This window comes from Phlebotomus papatasi, chromosome 2, assembly GCF_024763615.1.
Source record: "Phlebotomus papatasi isolate M1 chromosome 2, Ppap_2.1, whole genome shotgun sequence".
NCBI classification, from domain to species: domain Eukaryota; kingdom Metazoa; phylum Arthropoda; class Insecta; order Diptera; family Psychodidae; genus Phlebotomus; species Phlebotomus papatasi.
In genome coordinates, this window is record NC_077223.1 from 94,208,747 (window position 1) to 94,229,107 (window position 20,361).

The following is a 20,361-nucleotide window of genomic DNA, read 5'->3' on the forward strand; positions in this document are numbered from 1 at the left end:
TTAAATAGAGAAAAGTGTTGTATCTTTGATTTGGGGTACCTCTGAAATAGTGATTTTTTCTTCTGTTAGGTGTAATTTTTACATAATCTCATCTATTTTTAAACGAAACTGAACCTTATCGTAATGTACTTTAGCTTCACAAATGGTTTATGAAATTTATAAAAGGTATACGGTTAAAAAAGTACGTGAGATTATTAAGAATCTCACCTAATATGAGGAGAAAATCTAATTTTAAGAGTGTCCATACTCAAAGATAACCTAATTCCTCCTACGTTAATATTATCGGAAAATAATAAAACACGTAGTTGACCTTTGTCGTCTTCTTCTGTGGAATAATATTCCCCCTTCTAAGGGATGAACATAAAGCTGCTCATCAAATACTCAAAGTGTCAAAGTTTTTGTTGTGCAGAAAATGGAAGTGTTCAGTGTTCAAAGTTCAACAATTAGTCTAGCGATTTTTAATTAGTTTTTTCCCAATACTTTCCACAACTGGAAAGAGGAGAACTCTTCCTAAACGTCAGTTTTATGAGACAATAAAGAAGAAGACAAAGGTTAAATAAATGTTTAATTATTTCGCGTTCATGCAATATAGGGTAAGGGCTTATAATTTTGGACAGGATGCTTATAAGCATCAATGTTCCAAGTTTGAAGTGCGATATTTTCAATACGAATTGCGTTTTTTTGTTATGCCCTAGACACACTTACGACTAAAGTCCAGAGACGACTAAGCTAGTTCATAGCCAAGTTAGTTCCTGACACACTACAAATGAGGATTAGCATTCACTGACGTCCACAAAACATAACTTTCGTGGGTTTTTATGCAGATATTTCTACTGAAATGCACTAATACTCCTCTGAAAATAAAAATATTTGTAAAATCATGTCTCAGTACACGTGTAATAATTATTGTTAATTACAATTATTTCTGAGGTGGAAGTTAACTCGCGACTTAAGCCAATTTAGGCGATTCTAGTGAAAATTCTTGTTGTTATACGTGAATTGTGAAGTAAATTTAAAAGTAGTTTTATTTTCAAAAGACTACTAGTGCATTTCAGTAGAAATACGTGCATAAAAACTCACGAAAGTTATGTTTTGTGAGTGCCAGAAAATGTGAAGCCTCGTTTGTAGTGTGTCAGGAACTGACTTAGCTATGAACGAGCTTAGTTGTCTCTGGACTTTAGTCGTAAGTGTGTCCAGGACATTACTCTCTTTTCAGAAGGGTTGTTTAGGAACTTGTCAAGCTGTTTTTGTCTTTGTTTTTACTAAAATTAGTCTTAATACGTTTGAAAATCAATTAATATGTAGAGGTGAATTTGACTCGAATTTTGGACACCTTGGTTATAAATTGGAAAACTTGGCTGTATATTTGGACAGCTAATCTACCTCAAATGAATGCCCATTGTTCTCCATTAAATTAAATAAAATTCTCCATAAAAACCCTATAAAATTATCTAGGGTTAATTTATCAAAATTTGATATTCAATTAGTCTATATCTACAAATGATCAGAAAAAAGGGTTTTGAGGCTGTATGCATGCAGGAGATTCTCTCATATAAGGATGAGTTTGAGAATTGATCGATTTCTCCAGAAACACAATGTCTGGGAGTAGGGTAAGAAAACTTTAGGATTCTGGACACCGCGGAATTCCCGACAAAAATCATTTAAAAGTACGAACAACATTCCCAAAACTTGAAGACTTGAATTAAATAACCATTAAAGTGCTGTGGATTTGAATGATTAATACTCAAAATAAGAAATAAATAAAAATATGGGGAAAATGCGGCATTTTTGAAATGGGGTATCCTTAAAATAGGAATTTTTCTCCTATTTTTAAATTGATATTTTTAAATTTAAATTTAAATAAATATTTTTAAATCAGGTTCAGTTAAGGTTCAAGTAAGGTTCAGTTTCAAAATAGGAAAAAGCCCTATTTCAAAAGTGCACAATTCAAAGATGCCCCACTTCCCCCTATGCACATTGACATAATTTTTATTTTCCAGAATTTCAGCATCTTGATTAGCTTACCAAAAGGCAAAATATGATCTTTAACATTTTCCTAAAATTCACTGTAGTGTAGCCGGACTTTTGCCCTGAAAGATTCCTCATGGAGACCAAGGCTTATCGCGGCCAATTGCCCGGCAGCGACCCAGCTCTGTGCCCCATCCGAACTCTTCCAGGCCATGTTACCGACTGACTGACAGTGTCGCCTGTCAGGCAATCCCCCACACGGCGGGCAACAGAACTATACCACCGGTAAAAGGCCTTGCTTGGAGCGAGAGGCGGGAAACATGAATTTCCCGCGAACAGGGAAGGGAATCCACCAGCCGGGCTCTATTTCGCTATCAGGTGGAAAATCTCGACTACAATTCGGCCATCCGACGACTCACCGTCCTCGGTGTAGTCAGTACCAAAAGGGAAAGGTAGTACTATTGCCTGAGCACTACTTCCAATCCAATTACCCTTAAGATAACTGCCACTGGCCTCAGGAACTCCATTCTGAAATGAACTTCAGCAGCCGTTTCGGCCGCTTCTTAAATCTGCGAAAAGCAAAGTGCTCTTCTGCTATCAGCATCATCGGCATCATCCATCCCAAAACTGTTACCATATTGGCCGGAATGATTTCCATGCATAAGCAACCTCCATTTGTCTTATGCGGCTACCAGACCGGCATTATGTCAGGAACTCTTGCTACATTATCCGCTTCTACTTTCCGTGTCTCTCTATCAGTTACATCTTTCCCAAATTCGACAGAACTGTGTCCCTGTCTGAAATTACTATTTATCGGACTAACGAAACTGTGGTCAGGGAACTTATCCACGTCCCCTTACTCATAACTGCGTCTCAGAACTCAACAGAACTGCACCAGACCAACAGAACTGTACACCAGAACAGGGACATATGCGCTCTTTATCCGTAACTGCTTGCACGGATTCCACAAAACTGTGCACTTGTCCGGAATGTCCACCGTACCGACAGAACTGTCTGGGGAACTTCTATGGCACAAGCCATTGCGACTCTCCTGTCCGCGCCCCGCTTACTTCTGACTGCTTATTAAGACTTCAACAGACCTGTACACCTGTCTGGAATGCCTACCAGACCGACAGACTGTCCGGGGAACTTCTATGGCATAAGCCATTGCGATCGTCCGCGCCCCTTTACCCGTAACTGCTTACCCGGGTTTTAGCAGATTTGTACACCTATCCGGAATGCCCGCCGGACCGACAAAACTGCCCGGGGAACTTCTATGGCATAAGCCATTGCGACCATCCGCGCCCCATTGTCCGTGACTGCTTACCCGGACTTCAAGCAGAACTGTACACCTGTCTGGAACGTCTTCCAAACCGACAGTGCTGTATCAGGCTTCTACGGCATTAGCCGTTGCGTCCATCCGCCGCCCTCTATCCGTAACTGCTTACACGGATTTCAAGCAAACTGTACACCTGTCTGGGACGTCTCCCAAACCGACAGTATTCTTTCAACTTTTGCGTCTATCTGCATCCCTTTGTTTGTATCTTCAGCAGCTTCCACAAATTTGAACAGAACTGTACCGTTCGGAATGACTACCGAACCGACAGAGCTGTAATGGAGATTTTAATAATTTAGACAGACCATCGCAATCAACGCACTCTACTCGTTTGCGCCAATTCGGAAACTTCCCCATTTTGAATATTCCTCCAAAGAATAATCTTTATCTCGTTTTATAGAATTCTGCATCATTGCCAAATTACCTTCAAAGAATCAGGCAAAAGAGAACATGATCAATCAATCAATGCAATGTTCATAATTCAACAAGGAAACATATGTGTTACTTTTCATTTGGCCTCACAAATTTATGATATGTTTCAGCTCACATTAAATATATTCAAGTCCCCAAAACTCCTACCTTACGGTGAAATACCATTAATAATCACACATTACTTCAATTTTCAGTTCCCTATAACATCTTATTATTCTCCACACTTATTAACTTTCTCTCGTTAACGACTCCATTTATAATATCGCCTGCATCTAAAGATGAGGACTTCACGTAATTCGCCACATGTCCTTGTTTTCAAATTAGTTAACAGCACCTAACATTGATGCGAACGTGGCTATTTTCATAAGTGTGTAACTTCTACCTTAAACTTTGGGTAATATATAACCAGCACCGGATTACTTCTCCTGAGCACTTATCCAACCCTCTTAGTGCTCCAACCGGTGCTCAACCCAATCAGAAGACCTTCTCTGCCTCATACAACCGGTTACTGCCAAATCCTCCGAAGACTGATCAATCTCAACCACCGCCACCAGAACCGTTGACTGAAACACAGTCATTGCCAAGTTCAACCCTCCCTGCGCCTTGTCCTTGCCAGCGGGAACCCAGCAAGTTGTGGATCACCGACCGGCTCAGGCAGGATTCGTGTAAGAACTGCCACAGTTAGTTGCGAATAACGATTCGTCGTAAATAACGGTCCCCGATTATGGGCTAAACATGGGTTGTTTAGCCCACCTGGAGGCAGCACAATATTTGAAGGCTTCTCCGAGGCCTCCTTCACTTGTAGAGAGTGAACTAAGCGTTTCAATGGGCAACCCTTACAACACACCAAGAAAAACATCACCAGACATATAAGCCGAATGGTGCGTGGAAAAGCGTATTAAGAAGCCCAGACAACCATTATTGGTTCAATGTCTATCTTTAGCCGTTCTGGGAGTCACAAAAAAAAGGGCCTTTTAATAGAAAGGTGGCTAATGAGCACAAGATACACTGGGCTAAACGGACAGGTCTCCAGCGTACTAAGCCAATCCTAGATCCAGGAAGCAATGCAGAAAAGAGATCCAAAATCTCAACAATACTCCAGTTAAGAACGTCAGATGGCCCGCCTACGGGACACTGCTCTCCTGGTTTCCGCTTAAAAGAAGTAGGCATCACTACAGATGAGATTTTCCGACAGTGTCCAGGACGAAAAGGACAATATTCACTTCCTATGCCATCGTCCACCAACTGGGACACCGCGGAGAACACTTCCGGGCAACAGCGTCCATGTAATTTCCTGCGATGAAAGGATCCCAATCCGGAGCCCAACCGCTCTTCGCCACAAACACCAAAACAAATCTCTAACATTAAAGAGGATGGCCACTATAGACTGACCAGTCGCAGTGTCCGAGCCAGCCTTGGAACCATCTCAATACTCCGATAAGACTCAACCCTCGCGGATGAACACCACCATCCTCAACATAACATCCTACATTGATCACTCATCAACCAAGCCACACTTCGAGGTATCGCGAGCATGCTCTGTCCTCCCAAATCCCGGGCCGAGACCGCTCGCTGACCGCGAAATGGGCATCTCCCAACTATTCAGCATCTACTAAACCATTCAACACTGGAAAAACCTCTTCCCTCATCGCTCAGCCCTTCACATCCCAGATACAACATCAAAATGTCATCTGTTTTCATTGTTAAGGGGATCTCAATGGGGTAACAGGCAAAGCCGCCTGGTCCCGGATGGATGAGATTCCCGGCCCGACTCTCAAAGTTGCGAGCTTGAGCCCCGCTCTTTGTAAGCAACTAAATGACAGGAAAAACACCTTCACATCCACAATCTTAACATACACATTTTGGGGAAGGCGTTCCTGGGCGGTCCACAATGGACCCAGCACAACCCTCCAACACGGCATATACGACTTTACAGCATGACTACATTGCAAAACAAATATCCCGATACGATTAACAATAATCGTTGAGATTGCAAGGCTCGTAGAAGTTGATTCGAGGATTGATTCCCATTTTCCTGCTATAAAATCACCTCAACTCCCATTATGGTTCATATTTCAGCTATGACAATCAGCAGAATACCCCTCAATTTGAGAATCCTCAAAATTTTCCAATTACTGGCTACCATGCTTATTTATTCTAATGTTGTTGACTCTTCCAATTTCGTTCTATCTCTCCACAACACTAATTACGCCTCCTTGCGGTTCCACTGAAGTTTCTCTAAGTCTCCTCCAATCTCACCTAAAATTTCGTTTCATTGAATTCCATAAGACGCCCAAACACTGACTTGACTTTACCCTTTGCGACGAGTTGATTACTAAATCTGTCAATTGTTATCCGCACTCGTAACCGAATGTAAAACACGTAATAATTCAATGGACATGCACTCTTATTTCATTTCGCTGTCATCTTTTTGTGTTTCCAATTTCTAGAATAGCACACGTAGGTGCCCCATTCGCCTAATAAAGAGCCCCTTCTGGCACAGTGTTGCAAGAGTCCAGAGTTTGTCTTCATCTCTCTGCGCTGTCCTGTACACATGTTCTCCGGGACGAAATATGCACATTATGTCTTCTATCCTCAATAGCCTTCTTCCATGACGTCTCCTGCTCATCATCTCACCCATTACAATGAGCTGTTCACGGCGTTAGGCTTTTCTTTTGATCATTTCATCCAATCTCTCCCGCATAGACTCACCAAGCCTTCAACGAGCTCTTCCTCATTTTTGCAATTTTCTGCGAAACAAAATTCCCCCCATCTGCATAACCATTACACCTCAAAACTATATTTTCCGCACCTCACATACTTATCGCAGTCCTTTTCTTCATTCCAAATCCATTTTTTCTGGATATAAATAAATTAAGAAAGCAAATAAAAACACTTCCTTCGAGAAATTAAAACAATTTGACAGTTTCCTTGGCACCACCGCCATCTATCTGTTCAACTCAGAAAGCTGTTATAAAAATGCTGTGAGTTGCGAATGCGATAAAAATGGTACTTCCCCGACATGAGTTTGTTGGACTTGAATATATTCACTTCTTAGGATAACCATGAGCTCCCAAATTGAGCCCCCCAATATCCAGAGATTCTTCTAACGCGACTTGAATATTTCAACCCAACAGTATTGACCCAATTTAATTTAAATATTAAGCCAAAATTATATACTCATCTTTGTCACTCGCAGACGCCATTCGCCATTCTCTTCACGCACCAAAACCACCACTAAACTCTCACTATTCCTCCTGTGGAAGAATTCCAAATCCCACTTTTGACTTGTAGCCGGACTTTTGCCCTGAAAGATTCCTCATGGAGACCAAGGCTTATCGCGGCCAATTGCCCGGCAGCGACCCAGCTCTGTGCCCCATCCGAACTCTTCCAGGCCATGTTACCGACTGACTGACAGTGTCGCCTGTCAGGCAATCCCCCACACGGCGGGCAACAGAACTATACCACCGGTAAAAGGCCTTGCTTGGAGCGAGAGGCGGGAAACATGAATTTCCCGCGAACAGGGAAGGGAATCCACCAGCCGGGCTCTATTTCGCTATCAGGTGGAAAATCTCGACTACAGTAGTTTAGGAAAATCAAACCAAATTTGTATTTTCCTAAATTTTATGAATCTACCCCAGTTTCCACTATTTATACCTCTAACAAGCTTGAAGCAGTTAAATTTTAAAACCTATTGATTACTGGACTTTTATATGGCTTTAACCTTAGCATTTTTTTATTACTCGAACTTAAAAGAAAGAGAAATTAAATATATAGCAGCATTTTCCATTTCCAGTGTGCTTTTCATTCTTATTCGTATAAAGTCGTAACTGACAGGGAGGTAAATTCGTAAGAAAAATATTTAAGTATTCTTATGGGAATAATTAAATCGTGCAAAATGTGTACGTAAATATAGTCACGTGGAGATGTCGTGAAAATTCTCTAGGAAAATGATGTGATTTAGAGGGTGTTCTTCTGGTGTGCTCAAGGAAATGGAGAAAAGTGGAATTATGGATGTTAAAATTGTGTTCGTGACAGTTGCCTCCGTGGTTTTTCTCGTGCGGTATGCCGACATCAGGAATAATGCACAAAATGCATCATCATCATCCTCTGAGTCACAGAATTTCCTCTGTGGCGTACCACTTAATAAATTTGACGATAGTTTTTCACCCATGTTGACGTGGCGCAATTTTCACGATGTCTCAGCCGTGGAACTTTTCAATTTCATCACTCACCCGGACGTAGTCGAAAAGGTTTGAATATCTTATTCCCAGAGGTGATGCTTTAAAACCAACCTTTCAATCACATAAAATTCGGTTTCTTTCAATTAATTTTAACCCTTTCAAATTTTAAGACTTCTCAAATTCAACAAAGTTTCATTTGAAACGCCAATGTTTTTCACTTGCCCTACTTTTCTTTCAAAATTATTTGAAATATGGAGAAGTATTGGGAAGTATTGCTTCAACATGCAGCAATTTATAATTAATAACACGAAAAATTATAATAATAAATCATTGAGACTAAAATCATATAACTGACTTTGAAGTACACAAAGTTATTAAAAAAAATAATATTGAAAATGCTAATTTTCTCACCCTTACTTGAATTAATTTTAAAAGAAAATTCTTGGTGTATTCAATTTGAAAAACTATTTGCATACCAATGTTGCATTCTTCTGATTGTGGGGAAACGCTCTCGGAGTAAAAGCACAGAAAAGTGAAAGAAATGAAAAAAAAAATCAATTCTAGTGGGAGTTTTGAATTTCTCTCATAGAAATTCCAACACTAAAGTAATTAATGAGTGTCAACTTTTAAGAGTATGTCGCTCGTTTAACCCATTTTTAGGCGTTCTTTTTTATCTTCTTTCAGTGGTTTTCACTCGTGTCGCATTTCACGTCAGCAGACCACAAGCCACTGTGTCCTGGTAAAGTCTTCAGGGTTGTAATTGGTAATGTATATAACGAGACTTGATCTGAAAGAAAAGGGTTTTAAATAATAGTTTTTAAAAACTCGAATCGTTTCTGAAGCTATAGGGGAAGTGTGCCAAATTTAGGCCAGCTTCAAATTTCGGCCACTTTGAGTGTAATTTCGGCCATGGAAATAAAGTAATTAAACTTATGTATGTTATCTTCGATTAGTCAATAAATTCATTTTGCTTTTAAATATTTATTCATTTTAGGATGTATTAACACAAAGACTGTTAAATTTTAGGTATAATTTGAATTTAAATTGCGTTGTAAAAACTCAGTCGCTGGAAAGAGTCTTACAAAAATGTGAAAGATCGATTGTGTTTCTAGCAGTCTTGTGATTTGTGGTGAAGTGCAGAAGGTTTTCCTTCGGTGTTTTTCATGAAAATTGATTAGTTTTCTTTAAAGATTGTTTCTGTTTATGTTAATAGTGAATCAACCTATAAATTTCGGATGAAATTTCCCAGCTGTATCCTGTCTTTCGCGTAAAAAAGTATGTACTTTGTGAGCGTCTCTCCGCTGAGGTAGTGTTGCCTATTCCGGCAACATCTTGCTTTTCTAAATTTCTTATTCATTTTGTGTTTTTTTTTCAATTACTGAGTTCTACAATGTCCAGAGAAAAAAAAACCATCGCTTCTATGAAAAAGATGATGTGGAAACGGCATTGGAAGAGTTCAGGAAGGGCAAATTACTACGGGAATCTGCTTGTAAATTTAAGATGCTACTCTTCAGGTCTTCAGGACAAATTACAAGGAAGATTCTCAGGGCTTATGGGTTATATAACCGTATTAAACTAAATATTAAACTCGTTCCGTTTGACGTTTTGGAATTTTCCATCCGTTGCGTCACAAAAGTTGGTCAGAAAATAGGTGGCTGGTATTTCACACAAAGTGGCCGGAATACTACCCAAAGCAATTCCCATATTATTATTAATTTTTCAATATTTTAGGAAGTGATTTAAAGAGAACAAAGATGATAAACTAGTTTTCAAGGTTCCACACAACCCTCCCGAAAAGAAAGTAACAAAAAATATCAATATGAATTAAAAATATTGCATTTCAAACTTAGGACTTCGGTGCTTATATGCAACTATGCCGAAATTTGGCACAATTTGGCACAAATGTGTCTAAAAAAAATAATAAAAATATTTGGCCAAAATTGGGGTGGTCCATCTCTCCTTCACTTATTTGAATGCCCAAAAATGCAAGTTGTTTTTTAAAACTAATTTTTCGAATTGACTATTTACATGTAGGTTTTTCAAAATTGATATCTTAAATTTAGAGTTTTCAAATGCCAAACCAGGGAGATTTGTTTTTGGTCGCGCGTTAAAAACGTAACCGTAATATTGAATATTGTACCGTTCACAGGGGGAAGGGGTACCTGAGAAGTAGAACAGCCACCCTGGTCCACAGTGAATTAAGAAGAGCCCTATCTCCTTCCCTTCACCAATTATCTTTATTGATTTTTATCTAAGTGCAGCTCTTTCTCCTCTATTTTGTATCCAGTTTTCGTTCCAAAAGTGGGGCCCAGTTGGGGATTTTTGATAAATGGTCCCCCTCTACGGCTAAATCACGGGTTCTGAATAAAAGTCCGGGGCAATCTCATCAGTGTTGCCGGGAAGTTCTTTCGGCGCCAGTCGAAGTGGTGATGATCTAGAGACCGCTCACTGTTTCACTACTGTCTCTAGTTAAGAGGCTCTGTTGTCACTCTCTGCTTCATTGTTGACCTTTGAGGTCGCTGATGGATTCGACGACATCCATGGACGGTCAGGTTATCTTCTCGGTCTATTTAGACTAATACTGGTCTAGACAGACCGCAATACCTTTCAGCCACGTCAGGGGTATAGCTCTCCACGGAATGACTTCGTCTGACTTCCTCCCTCAGCTTTGTCTTCCTCTCACAAACTCTCTTAGGCAAAGTGGACAAAACTGGTGGAATGATCCATCTTTACGTATCTTCTGGAATGCCCTTTGGCTATCCACTATGCTGGTTTTCAAGGTGTCGACTTCTGCTGCTCCTGAACTTCTCCGCTGGAGATTTGCTGCTGGACTCTGGCTGCCTCGATGCTGGCTGGAGACTGATTAACTCACTGATCCCTAAGCTCTTTATAAAGCACATCTTAACAAGACTACGCTACCTCTTGAGGTTTCAATGGCACTGCAACGAACTGTTGAATTTAATTTGGCGCCTGAGGAGCTTTTAACACCGAAAGATAGACAATAGGAAAGAGGTGGAAAACGGCGAAAATTTATTTGTAAAGGTGATATTCCAAAGAAAAATGAACTAACTAAATCTTTCTCCTGCATTTTTTAGCACTTTCCTGTTCACAAATGTTTCTGCATTATCGTTTTTTCGTTGTGCTGGTTTATATCTTGATTGTTTTCCCTAGTTCTCACCGAATAATAAAATCACTAAACGGTTGTGATAAGAACCGACACAAATAAAAATCGATAATGTAGAAGCACTTAAAATTGGTAAAAATAAGTTTATTTTTCAGTGGAATAACGCCATAAAATGCCACAAACACAACGTTTTGAAGGGGAAGGGAAGATGTTTGTGAAAAATAATGGGAATCATGTTAGTAATTTGGAGGCCGCCTTATGGGGGTGTCGCTTAACCCTTTAAGGAAGATTGGGTCACCCGTGACCCATAGAGATAATAATTTTCCTGACTACCTAAAGTTATTTTTTCTAATGTTTGTACACTTGAGAGAAATCCGAAAAAGTTAAAACAACATTCCGGAAATGTTAATTTTACCCTGCAGTATAGATCCGAAATCGGTGTAAATATTACCCTTTTTAGATGTATTGGGGGTTAAAGTTAACCTTTTTCATGTTAATTTTACCCTTAAAAAGGTGTAAAATTAACATTAAAAAATGTTGATATATTTTTACACCTAAAAAGTGTTAAAGATATGAGGAAAAAAAGTTAATCGCACCCTCTTTTTTTCTCAGTGTACGTATTTGTAAAGTAGAAAGATGTAGGAATAGGGGAAAGCTTTGATCGTTCGCACATACGCTACCTTCAAACACTTCATATTTCTCCCATATTCCTTTATGAATCTCACCTATGACTATATATTTCAATAGCTAGTCTTAAATCCCACTTTTCCTGAAAAATTGGGAGTCTAATCCTTTTTTATTAGTTTCAGGAAGCAAAAATTAAAAACAGGACCAAAATTGTAATTTTGATGTGTAATACTTCATTTCTATTTTTCTGAAAAACGACATCACAGGAGGTAGAGGGTTTATTAGGGTTTATATTTATGTAAAAACCTTTTGGGCTGAAGAAGACCGCTTTTGTGGGTGGAAGAAATTTCACAAACTTGACTCACATTGATCGATCGCACATAGAAGACATTGCTTCTTCGCACATTTTCCAGGAAACTTCATTTTAGATGCGATCCCTCATATTCACATCTATTGTAATCTACCAATTTGATCCACAAATAAAAAGTAAAACTTAAAAATCTTAAAGTTGATAAACAAGAAGTAATTTGACTCAAATAGGCCGCAGTTGAGTAATTTTTAAGCAATTTTGCATTTCAAGCTTGCACAAACTGAATGTACAATGACAGAATCACATCTACAATAAGCTCACACAGCTCACAACTGGTTTTTTTTAAGCATATTTGACATAACCTCACTTTTGTGTTGTTTTTCACATGAAATTGTCAGTGGGAGACGGTTTTGTGAAAATTTTGGCCTGTTCACCCTCTGAAGCTCAATCTCTGTGCTAAATCCCGATTCCTGCAGCTGTAGGGACAGATAAATCTTCAATGATGCGCATTCAAACGTTTTTGAGCATATCCGGCTCCATAGGGGAATGGTGGAATCTTATGCGGTCTTCTCGCTTGCAGAGTTTTAGTCAATTTTTAGCTTTAAAAACTTATTGATTAGTGTAAATTTGGTGATATTTGGACTTTTCAAGAAAGCATTCACTAGATTTACCGTTCCCAGAGTGAAATACCCATGGAATCAAGCATAAAAGTGGTTTTCAATGTCATGAAAACATCTCTCAGAAAAGTTCCAAAAAAGTGATATTAAAAGTTTTATTCCTTATAAAAACTGTTTAATCAAGTAGATTAGAGTTCCCTTCAAACAATGATGTGCAACTTTTAGTGTCCAGTGCAAAATTTAAGGTAAAAATAGGGTGTTCAATGATGACGTGAATCGTGTGCGGAGATGGAAACTTGATTGAACTTTCGCACAAATCGCCATTAAATTTTCATTTTCCTTTAGAGGAAAATCTGAGGATTTCCTTGGATTATCTGAGGTGGGATTGTGAACCTTATAAGTAAGAGATTTTTTTGACATAGTTGGAGAATCGATACGGTTTGCATGGTAGTCAGAAAAAATCATTTTTGTGTGCGAAAGTTCAAAACCTCCCCCTATAGAATATTTTTGCAAATCTCCAACTATTTGCTATAGCAAATACAGTCAAGTGTGCTAAACCGGGCGCTTCGCTATCCAGATCGTTTATGACTAATCCACTTAAAATAATATTTTTATTTTTATTTTCGTAATATAGTCACTACAGTAACAATTCAAATTTGAGAAAAAGCAAAAATAATATTTTTATCCATTAAATAAGTGAGTATAATCGACTCATTTCAATCTTGTGACAGCTGGTTGATTGAAAACATGTATTGTTTTTTTCCTTGTGAAAAAATATTTTAAATCCAAAGGTTTAATTAAAAGTGAATTAGCGAAAAGGCGTCCCAGTTAGTGCATGCTGACTAATTTCAGTATTATCATTATTTTATAAATTTTCATTAATGTTTTTGATATTTTTTTTATACTATGTTTCTGAATGGAAGGTGAATAATTCTATGGATTAAGAAGAAGTAAAAAAGAATTTCATCAGTCCAAAAACAAGCGTTTAAAAGTAGTACTCTTCGGAAAATGATCTAGTTACCCCACCTTACTATATTTAAATGCAAAAGTAATGAATATTCGAGCTACCGCATTGATAAATGATTTTTATTATTTTTTTTATATATGAGGCGCTCGGAGCAAAAAAACTCTAAGTCGTATGCATTTCCCTATTAAAATAGCGTTTTTTTGCTCTGAGCTTCTCATATATTTCCAACGTTTTTAAGTAAAAACTTCTTGACACTAAAAGGTACCATAACTATTTATAATATTTTTCATCAGAACGAAAATCATTATTCATTGGCATTGTCAGAAAAAATTATTTAAATATTTGGGCTAGGGTCGGAGGAACGTCTGTTCGACCGGGAACACCTATTGACACTTTTGTCAAAATGTTTAAAATTATTTAATGTATCTAGTAAAATATAAGTAATATAATGTTTTTTTTCTGTAATATACCTTTTACTATAAACAAAGATGTTCAAATTTCATATCCCAGATAGTACAGAGTAGGGTGTCAATAGGTGCTGACACGAGTTCTTAAAGTGTCAATAGAGGTTCCTTCCACACTATTTTTGTTCCTTTCGTTTAGTTTTAGAGACAGAAAATTCACTGAATCGGATTCTGTTGGACTTCTCAAGGTTAGATGTAAGACGTTACACAAATTTTGTTTATCGGTTTCGTTTAATCGTTGATTTTCGGTCAGTAAAAAGTGTGTCGTCCTTAAAGGGTTAAAGGTACCAAACCTCTATCTGTAACCATTTGGCCTGAAGCTCGAATAGCATTTGATTTAAATCTGAACCGCTTTGCCTCTAAGCGTTTTATTGGTTAGACGAACTGGCAGACAACATTTGTCAGAATTCGCTCAAAGGGCGAAGATATGTATGTCAAGAAAAATTAAGGGGGGTGAGAAATTCTAGGGATTATACTGCTTTTACTCTGTGGAGTTCAAGTAGTAACATGTAGCTTTCTGTTAAAAAAAAATCAGGCTTGAAGAATTGTGTTAGCGTGGAATTATGCAACAGAACCATATAAAGATGTGTAGTTGAATAACACGATGAACTTGTAGTCGTTCAACAAAATAAATTATAAATTTGCTGATTGTCATTCCTTGGCACGGTATTCTGCACTCATTTCCATTTTCCCTATTTCTCCAGCCGTTCGTCTTGCAAATAAATGTGAGAAAATTTTATTTTTCTCCTGACATGTAATATGCGAGGAATGGGAGAGAAAGTCAGTATTTTTTTTTATACCTTTCCTTTCCTAAATTGTAGCGACAAGGCATTTTACTTAAATGCAAATTTTTTGGTTCTCCCACACTGTAAATTTAAATAATTTCTATCATTTTCCCACGAGTGAATTTTCACGGTGGTAAAACTCACAAGAAAATCCCATTGAATACATCACCGGTATGTACCATGAAGGCTCATTAATTGTGAAAGGAGCTTTTCATACATTAAATTTCATATATATTTCATTTTTATTCCACAGGTACTGTCGAATTTCATTGTCATCTAAAACATTTCGTAATGTCTCGCTGTTTTACCGTCGAATCTGACTTTATGCTGAAGCCAACATTAACGCTGATGACTATTGATTCAAGAAATAATTCAGCAGTAAATAGACAAGCATCACTACTCACAATCAATCTTCACTTTCGACGTACTTCCTGGATCTTCCGGGTAAGATAGCGAAAGGGATATTGTTATTGCACAAGCTCAAAGAGACGCGATATATAGACTTATGTATATATAATAATGTCTCAATAATAATGTTTTGGTATTTCCAATTTCCACTCCCGAATAAGTCCTTCTTGGGCATAATTAGGGGGAAGTGGGCATCTCTTAAATTGTTGTAAGGGGAAGTGAAGCATCTGTGAATTGGGGCAGCTTTGAAATTGAGCTTTTCACTATTTTTAAATGAAACTGGACCTTATTATGATATACAGTAGACTCTCGCTCAATCGGCTCTTTTCCAATTGGGCGAAAAATTTTGTTGACAATTTCACGTTTACTTATGAAGCTAATTTGCTCAAATTCGCTGTAGTATCCTTTATAATTAAGCGCTTTTTGTAGACTTTACAAAGGCTTTGATGCCCAAATCTATCGATAAACCGGATGATATTTCGCCCCAAATGCCCAATTGAGAGAGAGTCTACTGTAATTTAGTTTTATAAACCAATTGAGAAACTAAATTACATCATGTTAAGGCTCAATTCCATTCAAAAATAGAAGCAAAAAGCTCAATTTCAAAGCTGTCCCACTGTCCCCTACGTTTGGAATAATGTCTTTTTTACACTTTATTTTGAATAGAACTGGATCGTGAAATAATTTAGCTCCACAAAAGAATTGTGAAGCTGAATTACGTTACGATACGGCTCAATTCTATTTAAAAATGAGAGAGAAAAAACCTATTTCAAAGACATCTTAATTTAAAGGTACCCCATTTCCCAAAGAACAGAACTAATAACTTCCTAAAATACGAAAATTTCCCTTTGCCCCAAGGGGCAGAATTTATGATTTCCCAAAACATAGAAAATTTCCGTTTTCCCAAAAAACAGAACTAATAATTTGCCAAAACACAGAAAATTTCCCTTTGCCCCAAGGAGCAGAATTTATGATTTCCCAAAACAGAAAAAATTTCCCTTTGCTCCAACAGGCGATACTGATAAATCCCAAAACACGGAAAATTTCTCTTTGCCCAAAAGGACAGAAATAATAACTTCTCAAAGCACTGAAGTTTCCCTTTGGCCCAAAGGGCAGAACTAATAACTTCCTAAAACACAGAAAATTTCCCTTTTCCCCACCAGGCGTTACTGATAAATTATTAATTGAAAATTTCCCTTGTCCTAACAGTAAAGCATTTTATTTTGCATTTTAATTTTTGATTTTTTGACCTACCAATTTTGTTCTTTATTTTACTTACCATTTTAGACATTTTTAGGCATTTTAGTTTCCTCTACTTAGCAGTTTTGATTTTTTTCTCACCATTTTCGATTTTTTTACTTTCCAAATTTTAATTTTTACTTACCAATTTTTATTTTTTACTTACCAATCTTGATTTTTTACTTACCAAATTTGCATTTTTTACTCACCAATTTTGATTTTAAACTTACCAATTTTGAATTTTTACTTACCAATTTTGATTTTTTACTTACCAAATTTGCATTTTTTACTTACCATTTTTAATTTTTTTACTTACCATTTTACCAAAATACTTACCATTCTGCTGCTGCCTTAAAATTTTCGTTATTTAATTTACTTTTACTGAAATTAAAATTTTATTTCCTAAGAACAACTATTTGAAATTCCAAAAGCTTTCCATTTTATGAAAGAGCTGCAATATTCATTTTGCTAATTGTTATTGAAAAGTATCATTGGTAAATACATTTCATTGATGTTCAGCTCTATTCACTCGAGAGATCATTAGTTCTGTCCTCTCAGTTCTCATCCATATTCTATCTCCTATTCTAAGACGAAGGAGAGTGAATGAAAATAAAATGCGGAGTGAGCATAAATGCATCTGATAGGGTTTATTCTTCATGGGAAGAGTGAAAGAAAAATAAACATAGATTGAATGAAAACCATCAATATTTCCCTTTTACTGTTGTTTTCATCCTTCCCTGGAAGATGTTCTTCCTCTCACTAAACTTTATCGATTCCTTAGCGCCGTTTAAATTTGCTTTCTTGTGCTGAAGTGGCACAAAGAAAAATCACCTTGTTTATGCTTCTTCCGCCCAAATTATGATGGCAATTGTGAGCATAGAATGTGGGAGACGCAGGATAGATCGGCGCCATTCGATGGGGGTGTATAATTTCCAATGAACACTCCAGAATGAGGGGGAAAATGACAATATACTGTGGAAGAATTTTTTTTGCTAAGTATATAAGCAATTCCTTTAGAATTCCATTTTTTTCATTTTTTTCTTTTACCATCGGTGAAAGTCTCATTGAGCTTTTAAGAAGTATATAAATTTGACGACGCACGACAACTACAAAAGGATTGTCGGGCCGGAAAATCAGGGGAGTACAATTGGTGGATTGGTTGTGTTTGTCAAAAGCTTTTAGGATCTTTTTTTCTTGTGCCCGTTCCATCCTACACGAAGGAATGACTCTGAATTGGGGAAATTTCAATGGGGGAAGTTGAGTGAAAAATGTCCCCACAGCACATTCCACAATTTCCCGTTTACCAAGTTCACCCTGCTCTAACAATTTTCATGTGAGAAAGCTTAGAATCGATGATAAAGCATATAAGAAAGTTATTTTACTCCTAATTGTAAAATTTGATATTAGAGATAGTCACTAATATTCATATGATGTAATTATTATAATATGCCATTATTATTGCTCCGAAGTGGGAAACGTTATGAAAATATTAGATAGCTGCACTTCTTATGCAGTTCAAACTCTACAGAAATTGCAATTATGCTTGTACAGGGGGTCCCAAGATTATGCAAGCTTTCAAGACCTACACAAACTGCGCAAAATGCTTTTATAAATCCAGAAAATTTGCATGCACATGAGCAGAGTTGTGCATTTACTTAGTAAAAAATATATTTTTTTACATTTTACATGTAAAAAATAAGCAAAAATGTAAAAAATACGCGAAATGTATGAAAGGAAAATTAAGCATTTTTGAATCTTTTAAACATTTTCTGTAATCAATATCAATATTGATATTGTTTTCGAGAAGCATCAATAAAACATTTCAAAATGATTTCACTTGTATGTAATACACTCATAGCTTCAACACGAAAATATTAAAATTGCAAATAAAGAACGCACAGTTTCGCACAAAACGATTAAAATTGAATATTAAATACTCACAGCTTTCAAACGAAACGTTTAGCAATTCAAATCGTTATTAGTCGGATTCTGTGCAGATTTTATTAAAAATCGATATAATATCATAATTTCTGTGTGAGTTTTTGTTTAATACGTTAGTCTCATTTTAGTAATAAAGCACGATGGTTTTTAGAATATTATCACAGAAACATTCATTACCACAAAATCAGTGTTAACAAGAAGACACTGATTCTTTTCATGCACATTGTTTTCTGGAATGTGATGTCTTGGACAAGATATCTGAAATACGTTTATATTTTTGTAACATGCAATGCCAGAGAATTAATTAAAATTACTATTTTTAACTTCCCTAACAAAAATATAATCGGAGAAGAACTTTAGGACAGAATTATAACACTAAGTTCATACAGAAAAAATAAGATATCGCCACATATTTTCAATTCTATATCTCATTAATTGACCTAATTTATGTAATTTCGGTTTTTTTTTATTTCCCTTGCTACACACAAACTCTATGTTAAAAGTATTTTTGCTTTGCATTGAATCAACCTCGAAAGTTCTCATATAGTTTAAAATTTTTACATGTTTTATCTTATGCTAAAGCTTCTGAGTGAAATTATACATCAGTGGAGTGGTAAATCAACTTTCCCGTCTGTACCTAATTTTTCTTTAAAGCACTTCAATTGCGTTGAATTACGTTAGGAATATTATGGGAAAGACACACCCTTCGTGTGAATTTATGGTTTGGAAGGTGAGCCGGGTGAAAGAAAAATGAATAAAGGAGTTCACATATTGGGAATAAGGGAAGCAAAAAGAATTCAATTTGATTTAAGTTTTATTTCTGTGGTACTGCAGAATCACTTTAGAGCACCATCCATCGATTCACTCCGGTGAACATGACCACTTTTACACTACCATCTCATACCACTGGAAATTCATCCCATGTTCATTACATTTTCTCGTTGCAGAATTTAATTGGAAAGGCGTTCCTATGGATTTCTCAGCAAAAGATTGAAGCATCGCTATGGAAACTACAGAAAATCTTGGAGGAAACACAGACTTACCCATTGTTTCTCCACCACGATTCTTCAATACGAATGGCTTAAGGAGCAAGATGAAAGAAAAAGAGCAAAAGTAAATTAATGCACTCCATACCATATTTTTCACTCAACCTCTTCGAGAAGAAACACGCAATTTCCTCTTGCTAAATGATACCATTTGTAATCCCAGAAAACTCCAAATCCAAATCTGCACTCCAAAACTTCTGTGGTTTCGTTCTCTGATGAGAAAGTCAAAAGGATAAAGGCTGCCAATTTATCCACTGAGAAAAGGAACTGGGATTGTTTTTCTTCCATATGTATATAACAAAATAAAACACTAATAAATTGTCTAACTAAATTAGAAAGTCAATGATTCGCCTTTGGTTTGAATTATAGGAGTAAGCATTACTTGATGATGGATGGTAGATGGGATGTGTTAATTGGGTTCCGGTCAAAATCACGAATCAAGCGAATTGGCTAGAATCCTGGGTATAGGTGTTTTGGAAAATTATTCCATGCAATATATCCTATGTAAGATGGTTTTGTATTGTATTCATTTTTCATTACGATCAAATTACGATTACGATGTTTTTGGAGGACGAAACCTCCAAGAACAACTTTTACCAACCGTATCAACTTATCTTCGGAAATGATGAGACGATTTCTGAGAAATAACGGCAGGTTGTTTGTTCTTATATCTGAGTGTCCATAGGTCTGTCCGTAAATACATATGTCCGTGCGTCTATCCGTATTACCCTAAGTACGAGTCAACCCAAACAACTAATTTGGATTCACTGAGATGCATTTGTTCATTTTTGTACATCTTTCAGAGGTTACCTACACGGATATTTAGTTTTTAAAAAAGATATCATTGAATCATTCTTTAGAACTTAAATTTTTTCATACTTGAATGTTAAAAAGGTTCTAGACAACGGATTTT

General features: G+C 36.8%; 1 protein-coding gene across 2 annotated transcripts; it reads left to right on the forward strand.

Moving 5' to 3' along the window:
• The first annotated feature begins 7,530 nt into the window (after positions 1–7,530).
• LOC129802511 (uncharacterized) lies at positions 7,531–19,791 on the forward strand. 2 transcript variants are annotated; one of them, XM_055848412.1, is made up of 5 exons: positions 7,559–7,989; positions 8,605–8,683; positions 15,068–15,258; positions 19,350–19,515; positions 19,612–19,791. In XM_055848412.1, the coding sequence occupies exons 1-4, from the start codon at positions 7,729–7,731 to the stop codon at positions 19,485–19,487; spliced, it is 669 nt and encodes a 222-aa protein (XP_055704387.1). In that variant the 5' UTR covers positions 7,559–7,728; the 3' UTR covers positions 19,488–19,515; positions 19,612–19,791. The 2 variants fall into 2 exon arrangements, with proteins under 2 accessions (XP_055704386.1, XP_055704387.1); XM_055848411.1 differs by having other exon boundaries at positions 7,531–7,989; positions 19,350–19,791.
• The last annotated feature ends 570 nt before the right edge of the window (positions 19,792–20,361 follow it).